The sequence below is a fragment of the Dysidea avara genome, chromosome 5 (genome assembly GCF_963678975.1).
Source record: "Dysidea avara chromosome 5, odDysAvar1.4, whole genome shotgun sequence".
Classification (NCBI taxonomy): domain Eukaryota; kingdom Metazoa; phylum Porifera; class Demospongiae; order Dictyoceratida; family Dysideidae; genus Dysidea; species Dysidea avara.
This window is the reverse complement of record NC_089276.1, coordinates 18,244,675-18,270,691: the sequence shown is the minus strand read 5'-3', so window position 1 is coordinate 18,270,691 and position 26,017 is coordinate 18,244,675. Positions and strand designations below refer to the sequence as shown.

The window sequence follows — 26,017 nt, the reverse complement described above, 5'->3', positions numbered from 1 at the left end:
TGAATGAAAATAGCGATTGAACATGTTAGCAGAATCAGTGTCAGATTCGGTGATTTCGTTGTCAAACTGTAAAACAGAAGGAAAGTTCTTGGATTGGGTAAGGTTCCTGATATACTTGAAAATGTTGTTGTTGCGGTGAGATGCAAACTCTCTGATGAGGCATGTCTCATAGTTAGTTTTACTGTTAGCAATTTCCTCTTGGAGTGACTCTTGAGATAATTTGATCTTCTCTTCGAGATGTCTAGTAGGTTGTTGCTTATACCTGCGGCGAAGAGTGCGCAGGCACTTGATGTGATGTCTAATATTGGCAGTGAACCAGGGTTGGTTATTACAGTGAATTTTGGTAAAAGGAATGAATAGTCTCATAGCATTGGATATAATCAGCTCTAATGTTTCCCAAATGAATTCAACATCGTGTGACAGAAAACAGCTACTCAAGTTGTGATATGACAAATGTTCATAAATTCCTTGGTAGTCTCCTTTAGAGTAATTGTAAGAATAATAGGTAACTTGTTTGACAGGTGGTTTACTAAACGACAAGTTGAAAGTTATGCTATAATGATCAGACGGGAAAAGTAAAGGGACGGAATGAACCTTTATAGAATCGATACTATCATCCATGTTGGTTAAAAGCAAATCCAGGGTGTTGCCTTTGATGTGTGTTGGAAGGTTTATGAGTTGATCAAGACCGATGTCAAAAACTAAATCACAAAATTGTTGAGATACGTGAGATTGACCTGTTAAGGTATTCCATTCTATATCGGTGAAATTGAAGTCTCCGAGGAAGAGGAAGTGGACATTGTCGATATCTGATGGGTTGTGACAGATGTCAGCAAGAGTACTAAATAGGGAGTCATAATAAGAGGATGATGAGTTAGGGGGGATGTAGATTACACAGCAGGTAATTGGATGTTGCAGGTTCAATTTAACACAAATGATTTCGATATCTACAGGGGATGCCAATAGTTGACACGGAATACTGTTATGGATAGCAAGCATCACACCACCTCCCCGTGATGGTCTATCGTTACGGTACACTGAATAGCCATGTGGAAGGATTTCATTGCTGTATATCTCGCTGGTCAGCCAGGATTCGGACACTCCAATAATATCATACGAATTTGCATAAATCAATGATTGAAATTTGTCAAGTTTATTTACAATACTTCTAGCGTTGATGTAAAATACAGAAGCTAGTCATTGGTTATTGTTGGATGCAGATGAAGCTGCAGTGATCATGGGCTCGGGGTTATTGGAATTAGAAGTCGTTGAGTGTTGGGTATGTGTGGGTATGGAGGTAGAATTACTGTGTGTGGTGTCCTGTGAGTAGGAAGGGGTGGGCAGATTGGTATCGATGATATTAACCACAAATGAACCATCTTTAGATTTGTCCAATCTGGCATAAAGTTGTTTGTTGATGTATATATTGGTGCCTCTTAGCCTGATGTACTTCTTATCTGTGCCACTCTGAATTAAGTTCCATCTAGTCTTTAAGAAGGCAGAATCAATAGCTCTTTCTTCTCGTGTCAAATCAGGTTTGTAGAGAGTTCAGCTACAAAGAAACCACCATTTAGAGAGTTCAGCTGCAAACAAATCACCCAGTAGAAAGTTCAGCTATGAACATATCACCCTGTTGAGAGTTCAGTTAGAAACAAGGAATCCTGTAGAGAGATCACCTAGAAGTATCGCCTTGTAGAGAGTTCAGCTACAAACAAATCACCTGTAGAGAGATCAGCTAGAAGAAGTTACCTTGTAGGTCGTTCAGCTACAAACAAATCACCCTGCAGAGAGATCAGCTAGAAGAAGTCACCTTGCAGAGAGTTCAGCTACAAACAAATCACCTTGTAGAGAGTTCAGCTACAAAGAAACCATTCTGTATAGAGCTCAGCTGCAAACAAATCATCTGTACAGAATTCAGCTACAAACAAATCACCCTGTAGAGAGATCAGCTAGAAGAAATTACCTTGTAGATAGTTCAGCTACAAACAAATCACCCTGTAGAGAACTCAGCTACAAACAAATCGCCCTGTAGAAAGATCAGCTAGAAGAAGTTACCTTGTAGAGATTTCAGCTACAAACAAATCACCCTGTAGAGAGTTCAGCTACAAAGAAACCATTCTGTAAAGAGCTCAGCTGCAAACAAATCATCTGTACAGAATTCAGCTACAAACAAATCACCCTGTAGAGAGATCAGCTAGAAGAAATTACCTTGTAGATAGTTCAGCTACAAACAAATCACCCTGTAGAAAGATCAGTTAGAAGAAGTTACCTTGGAGAAAGTTCAGCTACAAAGAAACCATTTTGTAAAGAACTCAGCTGCAAACAAATCACCTGTACAGAATTCAACTACGAACAAATCACCCTGTAGAGAGATCAGCTATAAGAAGTTACCTTGTAGATAGTTCAGCTACAAACAAATCTCCCTGTAGAGAGATCAGCTAGAAGAAATTACCTTGTAGAGAGTTCAGCTACAAAGAAACCACCATGTAGATAGTTCAGCTGCAAAGAAATCACCCTGTAGAAAATTCTGCCAGAAACAAATTGCCCTGTAGAAAGATCAATTAGAAGAAGTTACCTTTTAGAGAGTTCAGCTACAAAGAAACCATTCTGTAAAGAGCTCAGCTGCAAACAAATCACTTATACAGAATTCAGCTACAAACACATCCCCCTGTAGAGAGATCAGCTAGAAGAAGTTACCTTGTAGATCGTTCAGCTACAAACAATTCACCCTGTAGAGAGAGCAATTAGAAGAAGTCACCTTGTAGAGTGTTCAGTTACAAAGAAACCACCATGGAGATTTCTGTAATCAATATATGTGACCGGATTTGCGAAAAGGGGTCTTCCACACACATCCATTTCCGTAAACGTTGGAGACCATAACTCAGTGTTCAAGTAACATATTAACCTGAAAATTTCACCATGTATTCAGCTATAGTGGTGCTCACCACTGTCCAAATGTCAAGGCAATAGCTCTTTTCAATCTGAAGTTATCAAATGTCAAAGTTGGCAAATTGGATGTGTGTGGAAGACCCCTTTTGGCAAATCCGGTCACATATGTGACCGGATTTCACATAACAAGGCTTCCACACACGCAAAATCAAACTTACGTTTTTACCAGAAATGGATTGCTGGCCTAATACACTATCACATTCCACACTGTACTTCCTTCAGGACTGGCAAGTCTGGTTTCTGTGGCAGCTTTCTTCCGACCCTGTCAAAGCCACGAGTGGGAGATTGGCGCCATTGAATGGCCATGGCTTTGTGATAATGGTGTGTAGTGAGCTGGGACTTCACAGAGAGCTCACCAATAGTGTTCTCAGTCAATTTGGAGTGATTTGAGGGCCATGGAGAGCCCAAACTTGGCCTCTGGATTCCAATCGTCTTCTTGCTTCATTTTATACCCCTATATTAAGACCACCGTCCACCCCCACCCTCCCACCCTATTACTATCACCTGTGATATTATTACTCACTCGAGAAAAGCTGCCCAAAACAGGGCTAATTTTGGGTATAAGAAATGTATACACCCACTCAGTGATAGCTAGTAAATAGATGCATACTTGGTGCAAATTTTGTTCGCACAGCTGTAGGCACTGGGAAGTTATTACACAATGATTACTTAAAATCGCCATATCTCCTAACGAAGCTTTGTGCGTCGAAGCCGGGTTTTGTCAAATTCAGTCACATATGTATTATATATATAATTTGTACATTTACTGATAAAATATTTAAAGTACATCTACTTCATCTTTTCTTCTTCCTGTATATAAATAGGTTAAAAAAGTCCCAAAGCTGGCCATAGGCCGGCTTTGGGGTATACAAATACAAAAAGAAATGAAATCTAATCCAAAACAGCCAAGCTGTAAAAAAAGTGTGCGGCCCTCAGAAAGGCTATGGTGAAAAAAGATGTGAAATCCAAGGTGGCGGCCAAGAAATGGCTGTGATGGTAGGTTAATGGTAAAAATTTTAATAATGACAGTTTAGGTAAATTTTGTGAAGTGGCACAAAAATTCACCTGAATTGTCGTTATTAAAATATTTACCATTAACCTACCATCACAGCTATTTCTTGGCCGCCACCTTGGATTTCACATCTTTTTTCACCATAGCCTTTCTGAGGGCCGCACACTTTTTGTACAGTTTGGCTGTTTTGGATTAGATATGTTATTCTCCATTACATTTCACACAGAATGGTACCAAAACTTCTTTTATACCATTTCTTTCCGGGTACATGACTTTTTTTGCATTTGACTACCGGACTAAGTGAATAGTTAGCTGAGCACCAAGCTATATGCTTAATATTTACTCTATCATGCTATGCTGCAGTGCTCAAATATTCATCCAATTTGTATCCTTCCATGCATATTTGCTAGCTTCATAAAGCATTTGACTAATAAATCAGTAGATACCTGAGTGCTCTATTAGGGTGACTGTTCTATTAGAGTGTTTTGATCTTTTCCATGATTGATAGTCATGGGAAAGGATTTGACAGCTAAACATTCTACTGGCATTATATCACAATGCTTGCATGATGCTTTAGGCATCTATCATTCCCAAAAACACACCAGCATATTCAGCCAGTGCCTACCAGCGACTTGGATATATATTTTTAAAATTAATGCTGAAAAAGTGCTTCCTCCATCCATGATAGTTGCAATACAAAATACAAAAAGACTGAGGCAGACTCAATATCCTTTAAGGAGATATAGCTCAGTCATGCAGTCAAATTGTAAAAAAAATGTCGGATGCCATTCTTTCCTTTGATGCAGTATGCATGCACTGGTTTAGCAGACATAAATTATGTTACAAATAAGCAAACAAACTAGTGTAAGAAAAAATAAGAAATTATTGCTTGTTTGATTTATAATCAGAAATAAAAGCAATGAAACAAGGGTAGTACAGGTGGATATGACCTCTTGATCCCTTCTCAAATAGGGCTGGGGGATAGTATGAACATATTGAAATATCGGGATAGTATCGCTATCGTGTATCACTTATCTTTTGAAACATTGCTATCGGACAGTAATTAAAATGTTAAAATATGCAAATATTCATGCAAAACACTTGTTAAAATAATATTTGGAAACAAAAAATCAGTCTAAAAATGGCTGTTTAGTCTCTTAGTCAAAAACATATCCATATGTACATCCCTCCTTGCATATATCTGTGAAGGTTATAAGTAGATTTTCACTATCGTTATGCTATTGTCTATCGTGAACAGTGTCTTACTATCAGACATTGAAAAATTCACTATCACCCAGCCCTATTCTCAAATGTTAAATTTCTAATTTTTCCTTAGTAACCTTAGTAACAAACTGGTATTCTTTTATACCTTTTAGTTCCAGATGGTCCACCGCGAGATATCACAATAATGGATACTGATCCAGCAATGTTGTCAGTAAGATATAGACCACCACCAGCATCATCACGTAATGGTGATGTGACTGGATATGTGATCAGATACACCAGAGTGGGTAGTGGTATATCACAAGTGATAACAATTAGTGACAGTAGTAGAGGATTGCGTACATCAGTCATACCAGCATTAGTAGCTTTTGTCAACTACTCAGGAGAAGTGGCTGCTGTTAATGTTAATGGAACTGGGCCATTCAGTGATGTTGTGTATGGACTATCTGGACAAGACAGTGAGTGAATTGTTGTAATGTATTAAATTTTATGGATGTATTTCAGGACCTGCTACTGCTCCACGTTTACTAACAGCAGACATTATCCAGTCAAGATTTATGACATTGTCATGGATGCCACCTGATACTCCTAATGGGATCATCATACAATATGAAGTACAGTATAGTGTTAACAGTACAACATTACTTGTTAACTTTGCTGATACACTGATGGGTACTGTTGAAGGATTATCACCTGTTACATTATATACTCTTCAAATAAGAGCATATACTAGAGTGGGAATAGGACCATTTAGTAGTATGATAACTTTGATGACTTTGCCAGAGGGTAAGCTAAGATAAGAATTTCATGCTTCTATATATTATATTAATATTCTTTAGTTCCTACTCCTGTTCCTAGTGTTACTATACAATCCATATCATCTTCTATGTTAACAATAAACTGGATGGAGCCTGATATACCAAATGGTGCTATTACTCACTACACAGTGTTCTACCTGCCAGTGAGTGGTCCCTATGGTCCTATTATAACTAGTAATAGGAGGAAGAGACAACTAGTACAAGATGGAGAGTTTGCTATGGACTTTACTGGAACTTCTGGTACACTAACTAATCTTAATGGATCAGTGACATACAGGATTCAAGTATCAGCTGTTGCATTAAACAACATAGTTGGAGATCGATCAGATGAAAAAGTGATTATTACAAATCAAAGAAGTGAGTTTTGTATTAAAAAATTCTCTGTGTGTCTGTTAATGACACATAAAACATTGTTAATTTTAATTATAGCTCCCACTGAGCCTTGTGATATTGTTGCTACTGGTGTAACACAATCAAGTATATCCCTCTCATGGCAGAGACCTGATCCTCCTAATGGACTGATCACCAACTATACAGTAAGTAGTGACAATCTAAACCAAAACAACCAAACTGTAAAAAAGAGTGCAGCCCCAAAAAAGGCCAAGGTGAAAAAAGATGTGATATCCAAGGTGGCGGTCAAGAAATGGCTGTGATGGTAGGTTAATGGCAAAAAATTTAATTACAACAATTCATAGGAGGAGGCAACGCAAATTCACCTGAATTGTCGTAATTAAAATTTTTGCCATTAACCTACCATCACAGCCATTTCTTGGCCGCCACCTTGGATTTTACATCTTTTTTCACCTTGGCCTTTTTGGGGGCCACACTCTTTTTTACAGCTTGGTTGTTTTGGTTAGATATCACTTCTGCAAACCACGAAGCTGGCCATATGGCTTTGATGCTTCCTTTCAACTTGTTATTTTTTCTTTACTGCAGGAATTGTGGAACAAAGGAAGTGATTGTGTGTCTAGCTTTTGTCTGACAAAATATTTATATATTTAGCATTGAATGATGATTATCACATACTGTAGTTAATATGGTGACTTCTTACATAACTGAAATTCTCATTGTTTGTAGCTGAACTCTTTTCAGGGTGATTTGTTTCTAGCTGAACTCTCTACAGGGTAACTTGTTTCTAGCTGATCTCTCTACAGGGTGACTTGTTTCTAGCTGATCTCTGGATGACTTGTTTCTAGCTGATCTCTCTACACGGTGACTTGTTTCTAGCTGAACTCTCGATAGGGTTATCTGTTTGCAATTGAACTCTCTACAGGATGGTTTCTTTGTAGCTGATCTGTCTACGGGGTGACTTGTTTCTAGCTGATCTCTCTACAGGGTGAACTTGTTTTTGGCTGAACTGTCTACAGATGATTTGTTTGCAGTGAAACTCTCTACATGGTACATGTAGTTTCTTTGTAGCTGAACTCTCTACAGAAAAAAAACCCAAACTTTGGTCACCCGTATCTTGGAAATGGCTGTAGTGATTTTCTTCAAATTTGGAACATGGAGTCCACTACCTAGCTGGCACTTCTGTAGCAACTTTAGTTTCAATTGGATAAGGAATCACGGAGTTACAAAGGTGTGAAAATTGTATTTACTTTCTACCTGTTAATATACTCACGGTGTGGTGCGCCAGCTTCTTGGGCCGCATGGCACTACTGTGTGTCTTAATATCATGTTTTGTAGTAGTTGTAAATTTTTCTTGTGTAGGTGTCATATATTGCCATGGTAACATACTTCAATCAAACAACTGGTGAATTGGGCACATTTAGCATCAATAACTCAACCACTGTTTTAGCTGATGACAATATTATTTTATCTTCACTGAATTTTACTGATCTGAGACTTGGTACAGAGTACCAGTTCACTATTGTGGCTTATACCAATGTGGGACCAGGACCTGAAGCAATGATCTCAGTGTCTACACTACATGATGGTTGGTAAAATTAAACAACCTACAACATTTTGTGTAACCATTGTATTTTGGTATTTGTGATGGTTTTGTTTTAAATAAGAAAAGATATACAAATCTTGAAGCTTGAAGAATATTGTTCTACAGGTTCTCCAGTATACAGTATTATGATTCATTAAAAAACTGTATTCTATGTTATGATTTTTATTTTAAAATGTTTGTTTTCCAAAATAGTTTTTTTTTCAATTGAAAATAAATCTTTTTTGCTTTGTTTGCATTATTTCACTGACTTTTATTTCTTACAAGTACACAAAAATTTGGAATTTCTAATTAGAGTGGAGACCATATGACATCAATAAAAAGTACTGAAACAAGTGCACAATATTAAATCACAGTAAAACAATAAGTTATAGTTAAACCCCACCACGAGTAGGATATCAGGATATCGTTGTTATCAACCACCTTATCAACCACCCGAGGCAAAGCCAAGGTGTTGATAACTAGATATCCTACGAGTGCAGGTGGGTTTAACTAGCTTCTATCCCACACTTTGAAGCAGTCAAGTTCAAAAACAATGTGTTAATAAGCATGTCAGTTGTGTATGGCTTAATTGTTTGCTGAATATGTAGTTTTTGTAATGGTATGGCATCAATTTTTGCTGAACATGTATTTTCATAGTGTGTATTGCTTCAAAGTTGCTAAACTTGTAGATTTTATGGTATGTATGGCTTCAATTTGCTTTGATTGCACTTCTTTTAACTTAATGTGTAATTTCCATAATGTACTGGGGTTTAACTACCATGCACCAGGGTTTAACTGCCCCAGTTGTTTACTTTGATGTATGGCTTCAGTGGGATAGAAGAAGTGTTATATTCCTACTGTGCTCAAGATACCATAATGGAAATGCACAGTAGGGATACAATACTTCTTATTGTTTACTGTGATTTAATATTGTGCATGCGCTACTCCAGCTTGTTTTGGTACTTTTTATTGATTTGCTTTTTTTTTATTATTGTCCCTACTTTAGTTGAAAATTCTAAACTTTTTCATGCACTTGTTAGTTAATTTTTTTGTAAAATAAAATTATTATGACTGGTGACCCCACACATACCGCATCAAAAGAAAGAAATGGCACCGTGCACCCCAGCTATCAAGTATCGTTTGAAAAATGAAGTATCCATTGTGTTTAGTTGTCAACTATGTTCAACTATGTTCAACCTGTTACACAGCATTATGAACCAAGAACTGTTCAAAAAGGACCTCTGCAATCAAAGTAGTCTTTATAAAAAAATAAGAAAGATATCTGTTTATGAAGGGAAACCATCACGCGCTAACACCAAATCAACATGTTTTGCTGTCAGAAAAGATGAATGGGACACAACACAAAGGAGGATCATGAAGAATGCATTGTATGTACTGCGTGGTATGTCAAAGGGCATGTATCTGGCTGAAGCAACGTCAAACAGTGAAAAATCAAGTCCGTAGCCTTAGCTATTATTGAGTTACGTTTGTCTGAAGGCATCAGTCAGTCAGTCAGTCAGTCAGTCAGTCAGTCACTAGAAACTTCTGTTAGTAAACGTTTTTAAAATTCCATAGCAATTTGTTGAAAGTGTTTTGGATTGGTCTGAAGGCTTGTTTGGGTTTAGTTTCACCTAACCAATACTGCCTCATTGTCATCGAGGCTGGTTTTTGGGTGATGTTCTTTTCATGCGTGCCATGCAACATACTTAGTGCAGTTAATATAAACATCTTAGGCCTTTATAAGGCCTTCTGGTATACAGGCTCTGCCTTTACCAGGTACTTTAATCATTATAATGCCCAAACCTTTCTGGTCCCTACTATACAGCACAGCGTTGAATCCGGGTCACTACTGCTGACCTGGATGACCCACTGACCCAGATAGCAATCTGGGTCAGACCCGGATTTGACCCGGATTTGACCCGGATGTGACCCGGATTAATTAAAGCCGAGGCGTGCGATAAGAGCTCGAGTACGAGCTATGTTTCGGGTAGTCTCGAGCGAGCGACATTACATTTTGAGCGTTCAATTCGTGTTGAGTAAACGAGTAGTTATGTAACTAAGCCGGTAAGTTTATAATTCAATATCAGTCAGTGGGTCACACATTTTGGTTCTACGTAGCTACTGTGAATTTACTGACAATGCTGCTTCTGTAATGGCAACAATACCATCATCCCAGGACTGGGCAGAGTTTGCCTCTCTGCCCACTGTTTAAGTGTTTATTTATATTATCATTGTCAAACTAAAAAAAGTTACAAACAAAAAAAATTACAGACAGCAATTGGGTTTAGCTTCGTAGATACCTAGTATTACAATTTCCCGATATATTGAAGTGGGTGTGGCTCACAAAAGTACTTATCCTACTGCAAGACTAGACTATACACAACTCGTACAATAATCGATTAGTGGCGTGGCTCCATGTAAGCTTGCAGACAGCAACGGACACAGTTTCATGCTATAAACTGCACTTACAAATAAATGGGCGTGGCAGAGTGTATGTTTGTAACATGATAAGTGGGCGTGGCTCACGAAAGAGCTATGCAATAAGAGTTTATAAATTTCCACGTCGTCAAACAAACAATTTTGTTTCTCACGCAATCCAATCCGGGTCAGACCCAGATAATTTGTAAACCGGGTCGCACCCGGATGACCCGGAGAAAATGTGACCCGGTTGACCCGGATGACCGGGAGAAAATGTGACCCGGTTGACCCGGATGACCTAGAGAAAATGTGACCCGGTTGACCTGACCCGGTTTCAACGCTGATACAGTACTATTGTACTGTATGATATTGATATGATATTGATATTATTATTTCAGTTCCTCCTACTCCTGTCATTCTAAAATTATCGACAACTGATGATACTACTGTACAAATAGGAATACAGCCGGTGCCTGGTCATGTCATGTAAGCAACTTGTATTTGTTTCCTTAAATTATTTGTGATTGCTGTAGACTTATGCTATTATGTTCTCACATCAGATGTACATGCATATTAATGTACAGTAACGCTTTGCTCATTATAAGACTTAGCCTTGAGAATTAAAACTTGTGCAGAAAATCTTTGACTTGCACATTCATTCAAATATCTACCAATCTATATAGTTTTTACTTTCATTTGTTCTCTGCAATTGTAAACTTTACTCTAACCAATATGCAAAGAATATTTTATACACAGGGTTTAAGTCATACCACCTACAAACACAATGGACACCATTGCCACATGCATGCGACTTCTTGTCACTCCCTATCCCCCTCCTGTCCATAAGGGTGGTAGCACTGATGATCCTGGGAACTATTGACCTATTTCTGTTGTTCCAATTGTAGCAAAACTGTTAGAGAAAGATATATTGCCTCTTAACTCAGTTTGTACCTGGAGCACCATCAGTTATTGAACCTTCTTTAGGTGTCTTATAGGACGGGAAATCTGCTGACCAAATTCTGTCATATACAGTTGATACGATTGTACAGGCAGTAGACCATGGTAAACATGTTTGTACTGCTTTCTTTACTTTAAGGAAAGCATTCGATTCCTTAGACCATCATCTTTTACTGAACTGTTTGTCTGGCTTGGGAGTTTCTGGCATTGAGCTTCATTGCTTTGTTTACTATTCAAGTGATCGTAAACAGCGTGTAAAGAAGGGGACTCAATATTTGGATTGGGGTACTGTACTTCGGGGTATCCCACAGGGCAGTGCTCTTGGGCCTCTGCTGTTTTCAATATATAAATGACATGCCTCTGCAACAGTCACGTGGCTGTTTACTTCATGCAGTTTGCTGATGACACCTGCTTTATTTGTTCTGATGACTCTGCTGATGCTGTTGCTCAGGTGCTTCAAGATGATTTATGTGATTTGTCACGATGGATTACCACCAGTAAAACGAAGCTTAACATAGTGTAATGTGGTTCAGTATTAATAAGCCACCTTCTTTTCTCCAACCTCCAATTCTACATGATAATACTCCTCTATCAGTCTTTAAAGCACAAATGGGAGTAACTTTTGACAACAGGCTCATATGTTTCAAAGATTTGTGGAAACATGTCTTACGAAATTGCTGACATCTTATTCTTTATCAAATCCATCAAACATCCATCTGATAAATTCGCTATACTAAACTATGTTAATTTACTACTGGTACTACAAGATCTGCTGGCTCTAAGCTCTACCCTAAGACAGCCCACACCAACCCTATTATGAATTCATATTTTTATGACCTACCCAGACTGTGGAATTCCCTACCAATAATTGATTTGTCTCAATCTTTAGAAGTAATCAAAGTAAAGCTGAAGAGATTTCTATGGAACCATTTTCTAGCCAATTTTGACAATACTCCCTGTAGATTTCATTACTTGTGCCCTTGTTCTCGATGCTCCAAGACTCCTGCACCAAGCAATAATATTATAGTTATTTGTAAGTTATTTTAGGTAATTGTAATTAGATAGCTAGTTAGTTAACTACATAGGCTACCAGAGCTAGTGTCTGGTAGATCCTCAGAATTGTATGTCCCTTGCAAGCCAAAGTTTTCTGTATGTGTAGTTTTACGACAATTCTGTAGAGCAATATATTATCTAATCCAAAACAGCCAAGCTGTAAAAAAACAGTGCGGCCCTCAAAAAGGCTATGGTGAAAAAAGATGTGAAATCCAAGGTGGCGGCCAAGAAATGGCTGTGATGATAGGTTAATGGTAAAAATTTTAATAACGACAATTCAGGTGAATTTTTGTGCCGCTTGGTCTTGGAAAAAAATTCACCTAAATTGCTGTTATTAAAATTTTTACCATTAACCTACCATCACAGCCATTTCTTGGCCGCCACCTTGGATTTCACATCTTTTTTCACCATAGCCTTTTTGAGGGCCGCACTGTTTTTTTACAGCTTGGCTGTTTTGGATTAGATTTCTTTTTGTATTTGTATACCACAAATAGGCCGGCTTTGGGACTTTTTTAACCTGTCTTTTTTTTCTCTACCACAGGAAGAAGAAAAGATGAAGCAGAAAAGATGAAGCAGAAAAGATGAAGCAGATGTACTTTAAATATTTCTGATTTTATCGGTAAATGTACAAATTATATATAGAATTCATATATTTATTACAGAACTCTCTATGGTGGTTTCTTTGTAACTGAACACTCTACAAGGTGACTTCTTCTTGCTGCCCTCTCTACAGGGTGAATTGTTAGTAGCTGAACAATCTACAAGGTAACTTCTTCTAGCTGATCTCTCTACAGGGTGATTTGTTTGTAGCTGAATTCTGTGCAGGTGATTTGTTTGCAGCTGAGCTCTTTACAGAATGGTTTCTTTGTAGCTGAACTCTCTACAAGGTAACTTCTTCTAACTGATCTTTCTACAGGGCAATTTGTTTGTGGCTGAATTTTCTACAGAGTGATTTCTTTGAGGCTGAACTCTCTACATGGTGGTTTCTTTGTAACTGAACTCTCTACAAGGTAATCTCTTCTAGCTGATCTCTCTACAGGGTGATTTTTTTGTAGCTGAACTCTCTACAGGTGATTTCGTTGCAGCTGAACTCTCTACATGATGGTTTCTTTGTAGCTGAACTCTGTACAAGGTAATTTATTTTAGCTGATGTCTCTACAAGGTCACTAGTTTGTAGCTGAACTCTCTACATGATGGTTTCTTTGTAACTGAACTCTCTACAAGGTGACTCCTTCTAGCTGATCTTTCTACAGGGTGATTTGTTTGTAGCTGAACTCTCTATAGGTGATTTGTTTGCAGCTGAACTCTCTACAATATGGTTTCTTTGTAGCTGAACTCTCCACAAGGTAACTTCTTCTAGCTGATCTCTCTACAAGGAGATTTGTTTGTAGCTGAACTCTCTACATGATGGTTTCTTTGTAACTGAACTCTCCACAAGGTAACTTCTTCTAGCTGATCTCTCTACAGGGAGATTTGTTTGTAGCTGAACTCTCTACAGGTGATTTGTTTGCAGCTGAACTCTCTACATGGTGGTTTCTTTGTAGCTGAACTCTCTACAAGGTAATTTCTTTTAGCTGATGTCTCTACAAGGTCACTAGTTTGTAGCTGAACTCTCTACATGATGATTTCTTGCAACTGAACTCTCTACAAGGTGACTCCTTCTAGCTGATCTTTCTACAGGGTGATTTGTTTGTAGCTGAACTCTCTACAAGGAAACTTCTTCTAGCTGATCTCTCTACAGGGAGATTTGTTTGTAGCTGAACTCTCTACAGGTGATTTGTTTGCAGCTAAACTCTCTACATGATGGTTTCTTTATAGCTGAACTCTCTACAAGGTAACCTCTTCTATTGATCTCTCTACAGGGCGATTTGTTTGTAGTTGAACTCTCTACATGGTAGTTTCTTTGTAGCTGAACTCTACAAGGTGATTTCTTCTAGCTGAACTATCCCTTTCCATAGTTGCATGAACTCCCTATAAGGTAAATTTTTCTAGCTGATCTCTCTACAGGGTGAATTGTTTGTAGCTGATCTCTCTACAGGGTGACTTGTTTCTAGCTGATCTCTATACAGGTTACTTGTTTCTAGCTGATCTCTTGAATTGTCTTCAGGGTGACTGTACTATTAGGATGACTGCTCTATTAGAGTATCTCGATCTCGCACTTGCTGCACCAAGTTGGATTTTGTGTTATAACTCCGTGGCTTTAAGTCTGATTCCTCTACACCATTGAAGAGCCTTTCTAAGATGATTACTCCTTCTATACAGCGATTTTCAAAGCATTCGCCCTAGCGGTTTATCTGGTAGGCGTGGCAAGTAGTCGTTTTTTATTAGCTAATCTCGATTGCATAATTGTTACACACTGTTGGTTTTTTCGTTGTATCTTCCTGGTTTTTAGCTCGATTTCTTTCAAACCACAAAAGGTTTGAGGTTCAATACTTAACCTATTCAACCACCAATTTTCAGCTTCTTCCCATACGCGGTTTACCCTGTAGGCGTGACAACATATTGGTGTTATTTTTCGTGAATAATCGATCATAACTCTTTTCCTGTTTATCGTATCCTAGCCAAAGTTGGTACAGAGATGCGCCTTTATACCCCCCTTCTGTGTGCCAAATTTAAAGGCAATCGGATATAGCGTTCGCGTTTTATAGCGGTTTTTGTAAGTGCGCGAAAAGAGGAAGAAAATAAGAGAAAAAAAACCAAGAAACTAAGCCAATTTATGAAGTCGCATATCTCGGGAACGCTTGAAGCGATTTCGCTCTAATTTGAAATGTGGAGTGCTGAAGGTGGAGGGAGTGTCCACAGCAAAAATCGTCTTGTTTCATCCAGGAAGCACAGAGCTACGGAGGTGCGAAAATTGCGTTTTCTATCTTCCTGTCAATATACTCACGGGTGTTACGCGCCGGCTTCTTGGGCCGCACGACACACTACCGTGTGTCTTGATCTAAACCAAAACAGCCAAGCTGTAAAAAAAGAGTGCGGCTTTCAAAAAAGGCCAGTGTGAAAAAAGATGTGAAATCCAAGGTGGTGGCCAAGAAATGGCTATGATGATAGGTTAATGGAAAAAATTTTAATTATGACAATTCAGGTGAATTTATTTAGCCTCCTCCGTTAGGATTTGGCACCAAATTCACATGAATTGTTGTAATTAAAAATTTTGCCATTAACCTATCATATACCACTTTAGCGTGGGCGTTCAAAGGCACCGCTCGGTGTTTAACTTGCATATTGCCCGGGCAATATCATGGGAAAGCGGTTTGCCAATGACTTTGATACCCAGCCAGTTCAAAGAATCGATGTGCTTTGACTCGTTATATTGAGCGACATAGAGCTTTGTATTGTGGGACTCGGTTTTGTAGAGGTTGCTAAGCTTAGTAGTACATAGGCTAAGATAGAGTAGTTGGTTGTTACTAAAGGATAATGAAGGCACAAAATAATTGTTTGGGCGATTGTGGATGCGTATTTCTACCCACCGCGTATCAACCTTTGAACAGACCATGGAACAGCAAAGCTACTACTGCTACGTTGAAATAGGTTAGTAACTTACAATTCTAAGTACTTAACTTAATATAATAACTTACTTACTGTCCCAATAGCGAAGTTAGTTGGCTTAACTTAGTACAAAATTGATAACAATATAAACTCCATCCCACAATCGCAAGTTTTCTAACATTGCGTGTTGAAGCATAGTAACGTATTAATGACGTTTTAACGTATGGACAACGTTTTGATGGCTATTAGCCCACGCTATTAAAACCACAATCGATCTTCAGATGCTACTGTATAAAACAAATGGGATGAGTTCTCGTTAGTTCTTTCACCTATTAGGTGAGTGCGCCCCAAGTGATATATATCACTTGTACCATGGCTGCTTGGGATTTTGCTGACATATACACCCGCAGCCCTCGGGCCTGCGGCCCTCGTGCTTTGGGTGTATATATCAGCAAAATCCCTCGCAGCCATGGTAAAACTATTACATAACAGCCATTTCTTGGCTGCCGCCCCTTGGATTTCACATCTTTTTTCACCCTAGCCTTTTTGGGGGGCCACACTTTTTTTACAGCTTGGCTGTTTCGGTTTAGATATCACTTCTTTTTGTATTGCAAGCCACAAAGCCAGGCCATAAACTGGTTTTGAGGCTTCCTTTTAACTTGTTTTTTTCTCTTTACTGCAGGAATTGTGGAACTAAAGAAGTAATTGTTTGTATAGCTTTTTGTCTGATTTAGTATTTGTATATTTAACACTGAATGATTATCTTATACTGTAGTTAATAAGGTGACTTCTTACATAACTGAACTGTAGCTGGAATTCTCATTGTTTATAGCCGAACTCTTTTCAGGGTGACTTGTTTCTAGCTGATATCTCTAAAGGGTGGCTTGTTTCCAACTGATCTTTCTACAGGATGATTTGTTTGTATCTGATCTCTCTACAGGGCAACTTGCTTCTAGCTGAACTGTCTACTGGGTGACTTGTTCCTAACTGATCTCTCTACGTGGTGATTTGTTTCCGTCACATATTTCTACTGGGTGATTTGTTTGTAGCTGATCTCTATGGGTAACTTGTATCCAGCTGAAATCTCTACAGGGTGATGTGCTTGCAACCAATCTCTCTACAGGGTGACTTGTTCCTAACTGATCTCTCTACATGGTGATTTGTTTCCTGCACATATACTGGGTGATTTGTTTGTAGCTGATCTCTATAGGGAAACCTGCATTTAGCTGATGTCTCTACAGGGTGACTTGTTTCTAGCTGATCCCTCTTCAGGGTGACTGCTCTATCAGGATGATTGCTCTATTAGAGTATCTCGATCTCGCGCTTGCTACACCAGTTTGGATTTCGTGTTATAACTCTGTGGCTTTAAGTCTGATTCTTCTACACCATTACAGAACTTTTCTAACATGATTACTCCATCTGTACAGTGATTTTCAAAGCATTACTCCAAGCGGTTTATCTGGTAGGCATGGTAAGTAGTAGTTTTTTATTAGCTTGTCTTGATTGCATAATTTATTTATTATATGACAAAAAGCAAGAAAAAGCAGCTAAATCTACAGAGCATACACAGATTTACAAAAACACTGCATGGACCGCCAGAATACACACAGCAAAACCCCCGGACAGGGGCCTTAAGAAGAAAGCCCTGCAGGCTACTGACCAAACTGCAGGGAGTGGGAGCATGAAACAAAGTTCAACTCCAACAAAGGACTGCCAGGCAACAGGCTAAATAGGTATAAAAATGTCCGGGAATTGTGGCACCACAGACAAACAGAGAGTTGCTCTAGCAGATGGCGGTATGCTAGGCTACGAGAAATGCCACTCCTGGTGGTTGTCCTCAAAGCAATATCCTGCAAGACAGGATGACTAGCAGCAGACCAGAAACCCAAGGACTCAACCACCAGGGCGACAAAGATACCTCCAGCAGCCTGCACAAGCTCATCATGGTGAGCATTCTTGTCTTCTTCTCCCTTAGCAGTATCCACACCTGCTGAAACTGCAGACTCACCCAACAAAGATTCCTGTAATGGACAATGTACAGTAACATTGAAGTATGTAGGCTTCCCATGCACAAAGTCAAGGTGAAAAACATCACCCAGGTGATCCAATTAGGAGCCAGCACACCATTGCTCTTTATGGAAACCAATGTTGTCCTGAAGTAAAGTATGATATATCACATCACATAAAGTATCGTGCCTATGTATACGCATGGGTCCATGTCCACAGCCCAGTAGATGATCACCAAATTGATCAACAACACTACCACATGGGCAGCAAACTGGAGAAGTGTCAGAAAAGAGAGGGACACCAAGCCAGTATCGAAGAGAACATACAAACTCCTGTGAGGACATGGATAGGCCCAAAGAATCACAAGAAATGGCTCGAAGCCATGAACTGGTACAGGGGTCAGCAACAATTGAACGAATCCTGGCTTGGTCCCGAATGGTAAATGAATTAAGCAAAAGGGTCTGACGAGCAATATCAAGTTCATGTTGGAAAACATGCTGCCCACAAGCTGGATGGATAAGATCAGGAAGGGAATCACTGTTTATCAAGGGCAGCAGAATTGAGGTAGTAACTGGATGGAAAGAAACATGTCAGCACCCCCACTAAAAGACCGGAGCATACGAAAACACAATTCTTGGGAGCTGAAACAAGAGCCTAAAAAAGCTGCTAAAGAGGTACTGGTAGCTTCACGCAAACCCAATCCTCCCATAGAACACAGTAAAGTAGCCTGCAGCCAAGCTATGTCAGATATTGAAGATTTGCAAATATGACCTAAAGCAGATCGAAAATTATAATCAAAACTTTTGAGTTGAGAGATAGCACAATTTGGGGGTATAGTACGCAAGAGATGATTAAGTTTACAAACACCCAGACAACTTTGGAGAAGATGGAGTTCAACTTGAGGGTTCCCCAAACCCTCAAGACAGTCCTGAAGAGAAGCCACCTTATCGACAACCTTGCCAACAAATGACAAGAAATAATCAGAGGATCCCCACACAGGGGAACCAAGAAGGCAGCTCCTTCCTTTTGCAACAAGGAAATACGGGTGACAGACGATGGAAACTCCGGAAACGACTGATTACCAGAAGGCCAAAATACCTCACATTTAGATAAATTAGGGTAGAGACCAAAACTCGGACCATGCCGTACAAGCATTTGCAAAAAGGAGGCAAGGCCAGAGCGCGTACCCACCAAGGTTCCATCATCCAAGTACCACAACTGAAAAGCCAGTCCAGCTGGGAAAGTAACACTGGATAAAAAATCAATAAGGACAAGGGAAAACAGTAATGGTCCAAGGGGATCACCCTGCTGCACACCAGTTGAGGATGCAATCCGGTGGGGGCCAAAACATAGTTCCCCAATGCAGCAGTAATACCACTGCACCCAGCTAAACAATTCCTGGAGATCAGATTGACAACGTGATAGAAAGGAATCTTGGCCACACTCATTAAATACATTGGTCATATCCACCTTTAAGGGACATAGTTCACAATTAGAACCCATAGTAGCAAGGATGGTATGAAGAGAATGTACAGCAGCTTCTAATCCATTACAAATACCTACACCAACCTTACCATGAGGAAGTAGCAAACTAGGAAGTGAATCATGCACAGACACACAGCATACCTTGCTGACCAAACGACAAAGGGTCTCAGGAGAAAGGCACCAAAATCCATCACCAATGTAGTCAAAGGTGCACCACAAAACCAAGGAGCAAGATGGGAATCAAGCTTACCAGCAAGCAAGGCATTAATACATCTTGTCAGGTTGGACAGACATTCAGAAGCAGCTGGTGAAGTTGAACCTCACACAGCATCCAATAAATGCTGAGGACGGAGAGCTGAGCTACCAGGAGAGGTTCCCTTGGGAAAGGAACGCAGGGCACACAACACAACCGAGGGCTCGACTACAAGAGAAACAGGGACATCACTGGACTGGGAAGGAACTACATTCTGAGGATGGCGACGGATCAAATCATCCTGAGCTGCAACATTGTCATAGGAAGCAACACCCCTAGAGCCTAGGGCATGTAGTGCATTGCCATAACATCCATCTGAGGCCCAGCGCAAAGCACGTCTAATGTTCCCCTTTTCCAAAGACTCAGCAGAAGTAGCAACAGATCGAGCTGAAGAGCCCCGCTTCAGAGCACCTGCAGTTTGCCAAAGATCTAAGATACCATCAACACCAGATTTCCACTTGTTCAAACGATCACACAACAAAGAACCAATCAAATAGCGCTTCTTTTTACCAGCACGAGGGTGGGAACAGAGAACAAGTTTTGGACACTATTAATATGTTGCCAGAGGGAAGAAACAGTAGTGGTGGTTTTGTCGCATAAAGGACAGCAGACAACTCCAGGAGAAGAGCTAATAAGGCTGAGAGTATTGGTTGGTGATTCAGCAACCAAGGTAGAACCAGTGTCAGAACTAGTGTCAGATGGAATTGTGGTGGAATTGTGTCAATTAATGATGTAATTTTAACTGCATTTTGTATTATCTTTAGTACTTGGTTGTATAACTAGGACTGGGTCACATATAACCAAGTACATGCAATCCAATTTTTATGGTGAATAATACAATGCCATTGACTTGTCATGGCTACATCCTATGTCATTACATTGTTGTTATTTTAAAGAAATACACAAAAGGCAGATGCCTGTACAAGGTGATACCCTTACATACAATTCATACAGGTACAATACAAAAAATACAAAAACAAAACAACATATATATACACGATGCAATTTCAAAATTTTTAAAAATCACAATACTTTAGAATAGAAACTGTTTCAGTTTAAATTTGAAATATTTAATCTAACTTTGCACTAAAATATCTACTGGAATAGTGTTCCACAAGAATGCAACAGATACAAAAAATAATGAAAAACATTGGTAGTAGAAGAACACATAATACAGTTTTGAAGTTAGGGAGTGCGACCTTGTACACAATTTATTGAACTCAAAGAAATCACTAAAATTTATTCCAGTATACCGCTTCCAGTTATCAAACAGGTCACTTAACAAGTATATACACAAACAGGGAAACCTACTTGTATCAAGACACACGGTAGTGTGTCGTGCGGCCCAAGAAGCCGGCGCGCCACACCGTGAGTATATTTACAGGAAGAAAGTAAACGCGATTTTCACACCTTTGTAGTTCCGTGATTCCTTATCCGATTAAAGCCAAAGTTGTTACAGAAGTGCCGGCTAGATAGGGGAGACCACATTCCAAATTTGAAGAAAATCGCTCCAGCCATTTCCGAGATACGAGTGGCCAAAGTTAGGGTTTTTTTCTTCGTTTTTTTCTTCTACTTCTTTTTGCACACTTTGCAAAATCCGCCATAAAACACGAATGCATGCTCCAATCGGGCTGAAATTTGGCACACGTAAAGGGTTCATTAAGGCGAATCTCAGTACCAAGTGTGGTAGGAATCCGATGAACATTCACAGAGGTATGACCGATTATTTGCGTAAAATTAGGTCGAAGGTCTGTCACACCCACAGGGTAAACCGCTTGAAGGGATGAGCTGAAAATTGCTATGTAGATGGAGTAACTATCGTAGGAGTGCCTTGTTGTGGTTTGAAAGGAATTGCCATCAAGATATGACACAAAACCCAACCTATGTCAAAATTACGCGATCGATTTTTATGAATAAAAAAACTATTAGTTTTCATGCCTACCAGGCAAACCGCTTAGAGCAGTGAGCTGAAAATCGGTTTGTAGCTGGAATAATTATCATAGAAAGTTCTTGCTGTAGTACAGAAGAATCAGAATACAAACCACTGAGTTATGATTCCAAAGCAAACTACGTGTGGCATATGCGAGATCGAGATACTCTAAGAGAGATAAACATCATAATAATTGACAATTACATGAACAAATAATTACAAGGGGTCAGGAGTCCAGTCTCAGGGTTAACAAGTTATTTCTAAAAAGTATGGAGCCCTGGCAAGACCAAAAAAAAAACTACATACAAAACTAAACAATTATACATGGCTTCTCAACAGGTAAACAGATCAACTACATCCCAAGTAGTGGAAGCACGGGAGTTAAAGATCCTGTATGAGCAAGAGATTGGAACACGAGCTGCTTGCTGAGTAGAACAGTCACCCTAATAGAGCATTCAGCTACGTTTATAATTTATTCCATTATAGAATTATATTACATTGCAAGTTATTCTGTAGGGAATTCAGCTGCACACAAGTCACCCTGTAGTCAGATCAGCTAGAAGAAGGTATCTAATAGAGAGTTCAGCTACAAAGAAACCATCATGTAGAGAGTTCAGCTGCAAACAAATCACCCTGTAGAGAATTCAGCTACAAACAAATTTCCCTGTAGAGAGATCAGCTAGAAGAAGTTACCTTGTAGAGAGTTCAGTTACAAAGAAACCATCATGTAGAGAGTTCAGCTGCAAACAAATCCCCCAGTAGAAAGTTCCACTCTGAACAGATAACCCTGTAGAGAGTTCAGTTAGAAGCAAGTCATCCTGTAGAGAGATCAGCTGGAAGAAGTCACCTTGTAGAGAATTCAGCTACAAAGAAACCACCATGTAAGATAGTTCAGCTGCAAACAAATCACCTGTAAAGAGTTCAGCTAGAAAGAAGTCACCCTGTAGAGAGATCAGCTAGAAACAAGTCACCCTGTAGAGAGTTCAGCTAGAAGAATTACATTGTAGAGAGTTCAGCTACAAAGAAACTACCATGTAGAGAGTTCAGCTGCAAACAAATCGCCCTGTAGAGAATTCAGCTACAAACAAATCACCCTGTAGAAAGATCAGCTAGAAGAAGTTACCTTGTAGAGAGTTCAGCTACAAACAAGTCATCTGGTAGAGAGATCAGCTAGAAGGATCACCTTGTAGAGAGTTCAGCTACAAAGAAATCACCCTGCTTCATCTTTTCTTCTTCCTGTGGTAAAGAAAAAATGATAGGTTAAAAAGCCCTAAAGCTGGCCATAGGCCGGCTTTGGGGTATACAAATACAGAAAGAAGTGAAATCTAATCCAAAACAGCCAAGCTGTAAAAGAAGAGTGCAGTCCTCAGAAAGGCTATGGTGAAAAAAGATGTGAAATCCAAGGTGGCGGCCAAGAAATGGCTGTGATGGTAGGTTAATGGTAAAAATTTTAATAACAAAAATTCAGGAGAATTTTGTGCCAAGACCAAGGGGCACCAAATTCACCTGAATTGTTGTTATTAAAATTTTTACCATTAACCTACCATCACAGCCATTTCTTGGCTGCCACCTTGGATTTCACATCTTTTTTCACCATAGTCTTTCTGAGGGCCGCACTCTTTTTTTACAGCTTGGCTGTTTTGGATTAGATAATATATCTGCATAAAAACAGCCAAGCTGTGAAAAAAGGTTTGACCTTGAAAAAGCCTGGGTGAAAAAAGTTGTGAAATCAAAGGTGGTGGCCAACAAATGGCTGCAATATTGTTAATGCTAATAAAATTTAATAATGCACAGCATATAAATGTATGGAAGTTTGATTTTACATGCTTTTCAGTTATTTGAACATCCTTACCCCCACATTAGTTTGGAGAATTAACTCTCCACTGTACTCTAATAGAGCAATCAATGTGTATTGTACAAAGTTTTACAACAAAGGTACAATGCATGTGGCTACATGAATTTAAAGCTGCTGAAGGAGTCTTGTGTGCACTAGGTGCAATATCAGACAGGGGCGTAGCTGGGGGTTTGGATTTAAAGTGGATTGTCTTAAGAGAAGGCCTGGGTGCTTCCCCTAGACCATGTTTGGATGAAAATGATGCATAAACAAAATTTGCCCTTACGCAGTAACATTAAAAGGTGCTGTTTGTGCATCTAACTAGCTAAAACCTACACACTGCTGTTTATGCAGCTTAAGAAACTATAAACCTATTGTAAAACTATTAATCTTCACTTTCAGACAGCATAATATACTGACAACCAACTTCAATTTCCTAGTACATGGAAGCCCTCCACACTGGAGTCACTTAATTGGCAATACTTCTTTCCAGCTATACATTATTCTCAACTGGTCCTCTTCCTGTTGATTGTCAATAAATTCTGACTTGGCTTGTACTCCAATATGTTCGAGACATCACATGCCCACAACATGTAACAAATAAACAAACTATTCATCAAGTAAATATACATCAACAATTCACAATTTGTGCTAACCTGACACATGTATAACACGACCACTCAAGTTTAGTAGCTGCTACCTTGTTATGTCTCAACCACCTTTGAACAGTCCTTACTCGTGCCATTTCAACCATGCATCACGAACACAATTGATCATGTGATGCATAGATATATGTGACCCTATTTTGGAAAACCATACATCTTGGCACATGCAAAATTTGTGGGAATTCTCAATTGAAAATTTTAGTGATTTTTTTAAAGTTAATTTTTTTACATTATTCTGATAAAGCAACTATTAAGCCTTCTTGCTGTGAAATTTCACACCCATAGCTTCTTTTATCTAGGAGATATACTGAATTATATCAGACCATGTAGTAGTTTCACAATGCGTGGGACAACAATTAACTTACAAATTAGGTGATTTGTTCATTCCCAAAACCAAACATTTTCTTGACTTTACACAATATTACAAGTGATTTAATTGAGAAAAAGCACAAAGAACACATGATTAAACTCTCAAGAATCTCTTCATTAATTTTAGATTGTAAGAATGGTAATCTTTGTCAACAAAGTGATTTGTCATCAATTTGTCACATCTGATCACTATTCAGTTCTATAAACTGATAATGAAAAGTTAGTTTGTTATGTATTAGACAGTAAATTGGCCATATCTTTGGAATGCTTCAACGTATCATCACAAATTTTCACACAAGGTAGATAACCACTCAGTGCTTCATTGTAGCTATGAAAAAGAAAACTGGACAATGTGCCCAGATGTATGGTTTTCCAAAATAGGGTCACATATGCTTTGCAATGGTTCAGTATTAATGTGATGTGACCCTCAAGAGTAGTACAGAGGAGTGCCAGTGGGCAAGTAGCTACCGGAGAGCTCCAGGGCTGTAAGATTGGTGTGATTTTTAATTTTAAAACTTCTGCCTCTGAAAGGGGGGGTTCATCCAAACCATCCGAACCCCCCTGCATATGCCCTTGTCAGAGTATGTAAATTCCAAAAATTTCATGAGAGCCACTTGCACACTATTGGTGCAAATTCAACTATTGATTATATATATACACTTCATTTGTCCCTGGCATCATGTTAGTCTAGTTACACCACTGGCAATGTGATATTTATCACACATACGTGTGCTGTACACCACGTGTGGTACAAGTTTACAACACTAGTCAAGCATTTGTTAAAACTAGAGTTACATCTTCAATAGTCTATCTGGCTGATAAATGCTATTTATATGTTCACTTTATCTGTTGTTGATTTTAAACTGTAGAGTTTTCACCACACCCTCCCTCCTTCAATGTAATCACTTTCAAACATGCTGTACCACAGAGGAGACATCAAATCATCATGTTGCACCCTCCTTAACTATATATAAGGTTTTTCATGTCCTCAATGTCATCATCTTCAAACCACAGAGGAGACATGAAATAATCATGCTGCACCTATCTTTTGTTATAAATATTGTATTAGTTATAATATTATGCTATTAAATTAAGCAACAATCATAATTTTATGTACTTGTAGCTGACCAAACTCGAATGAAATTTTGCATGTGATACAGTCCAGTACACTGAATGTAGTTTAAAGATATTATGGCATCGGTTCTTGAAAGTAGAACTCAGCTACAAAACATCATTTGTTTACCATATCTAGTTGTTGATCTGTACTGCTCTAGTAAAGCATAACTTGACTGATCTATCATTTGTTATATAATGCAGAATGTGACAACCAGTAAAACACAGGTATGTCCTCAAACACATGCAACAAAGCTGGACCACAAAAAGATACATGCAGTGGTAGATCCAAGTGGGGTGCGTGCCCCCCAAAAAATTGCATGCAAGATTGAGATATTCTAATAGAGCAGTCAGTCAAAAGTCAAATACTCTAATACAACAGTTACTGCAGATAACCAAATCCACCATGGCTAATGGTGATTAATGGTGAGCAAAACTTTTATCTGCAGCATCATCCCATACTCTTATACCCCTGCTCCATATACCTCCCACCCTGGTGCACCCACGT

At 39.0% G+C, this 26,017-nt stretch overlaps 2 protein-coding genes across 23 annotated transcripts in view; one reads left to right on the top strand and one right to left on the bottom strand.

Annotated features, from left to right (window-relative positions):
• Positions 1 to 26,017, bottom strand: part of LOC136255908 (exosome RNA helicase MTR4-like) — a 247,932-nt gene that overhangs the window by 168,803 nt on the left and 53,112 nt on the right. The window lies entirely within an intron of this gene.
• Positions 1 to 26,017, top strand: part of LOC136255906 (uncharacterized) — a 189,933-nt gene that overhangs the window by 140,198 nt on the left and 23,718 nt on the right. For 17 of the 19 annotated variants that reach the window (XM_066048821.1, XM_066048822.1, XM_066048810.1 and 14 more), the window contains exons 5-10: positions 5,338 to 5,643; positions 5,690 to 5,971; positions 6,025 to 6,360; positions 6,433 to 6,539; positions 7,714 to 7,939; positions 10,753 to 10,840. In XM_066048821.1, the coding sequence (XP_065904893.1) occupies positions 5,338 to 5,643; positions 5,690 to 5,971; positions 6,025 to 6,360; positions 6,433 to 6,539; positions 7,714 to 7,939; positions 10,753 to 10,840 (1,345 nt within the window). The remainder of the gene's footprint in view (positions 1 to 5,337; positions 5,644 to 5,689; positions 5,972 to 6,024; positions 6,361 to 6,432; positions 6,540 to 7,713; positions 7,940 to 10,752; positions 10,841 to 26,017) is intronic. The other 2 variants (XM_066048820.1, XM_066048823.1) reach the window with 2 other exon arrangements.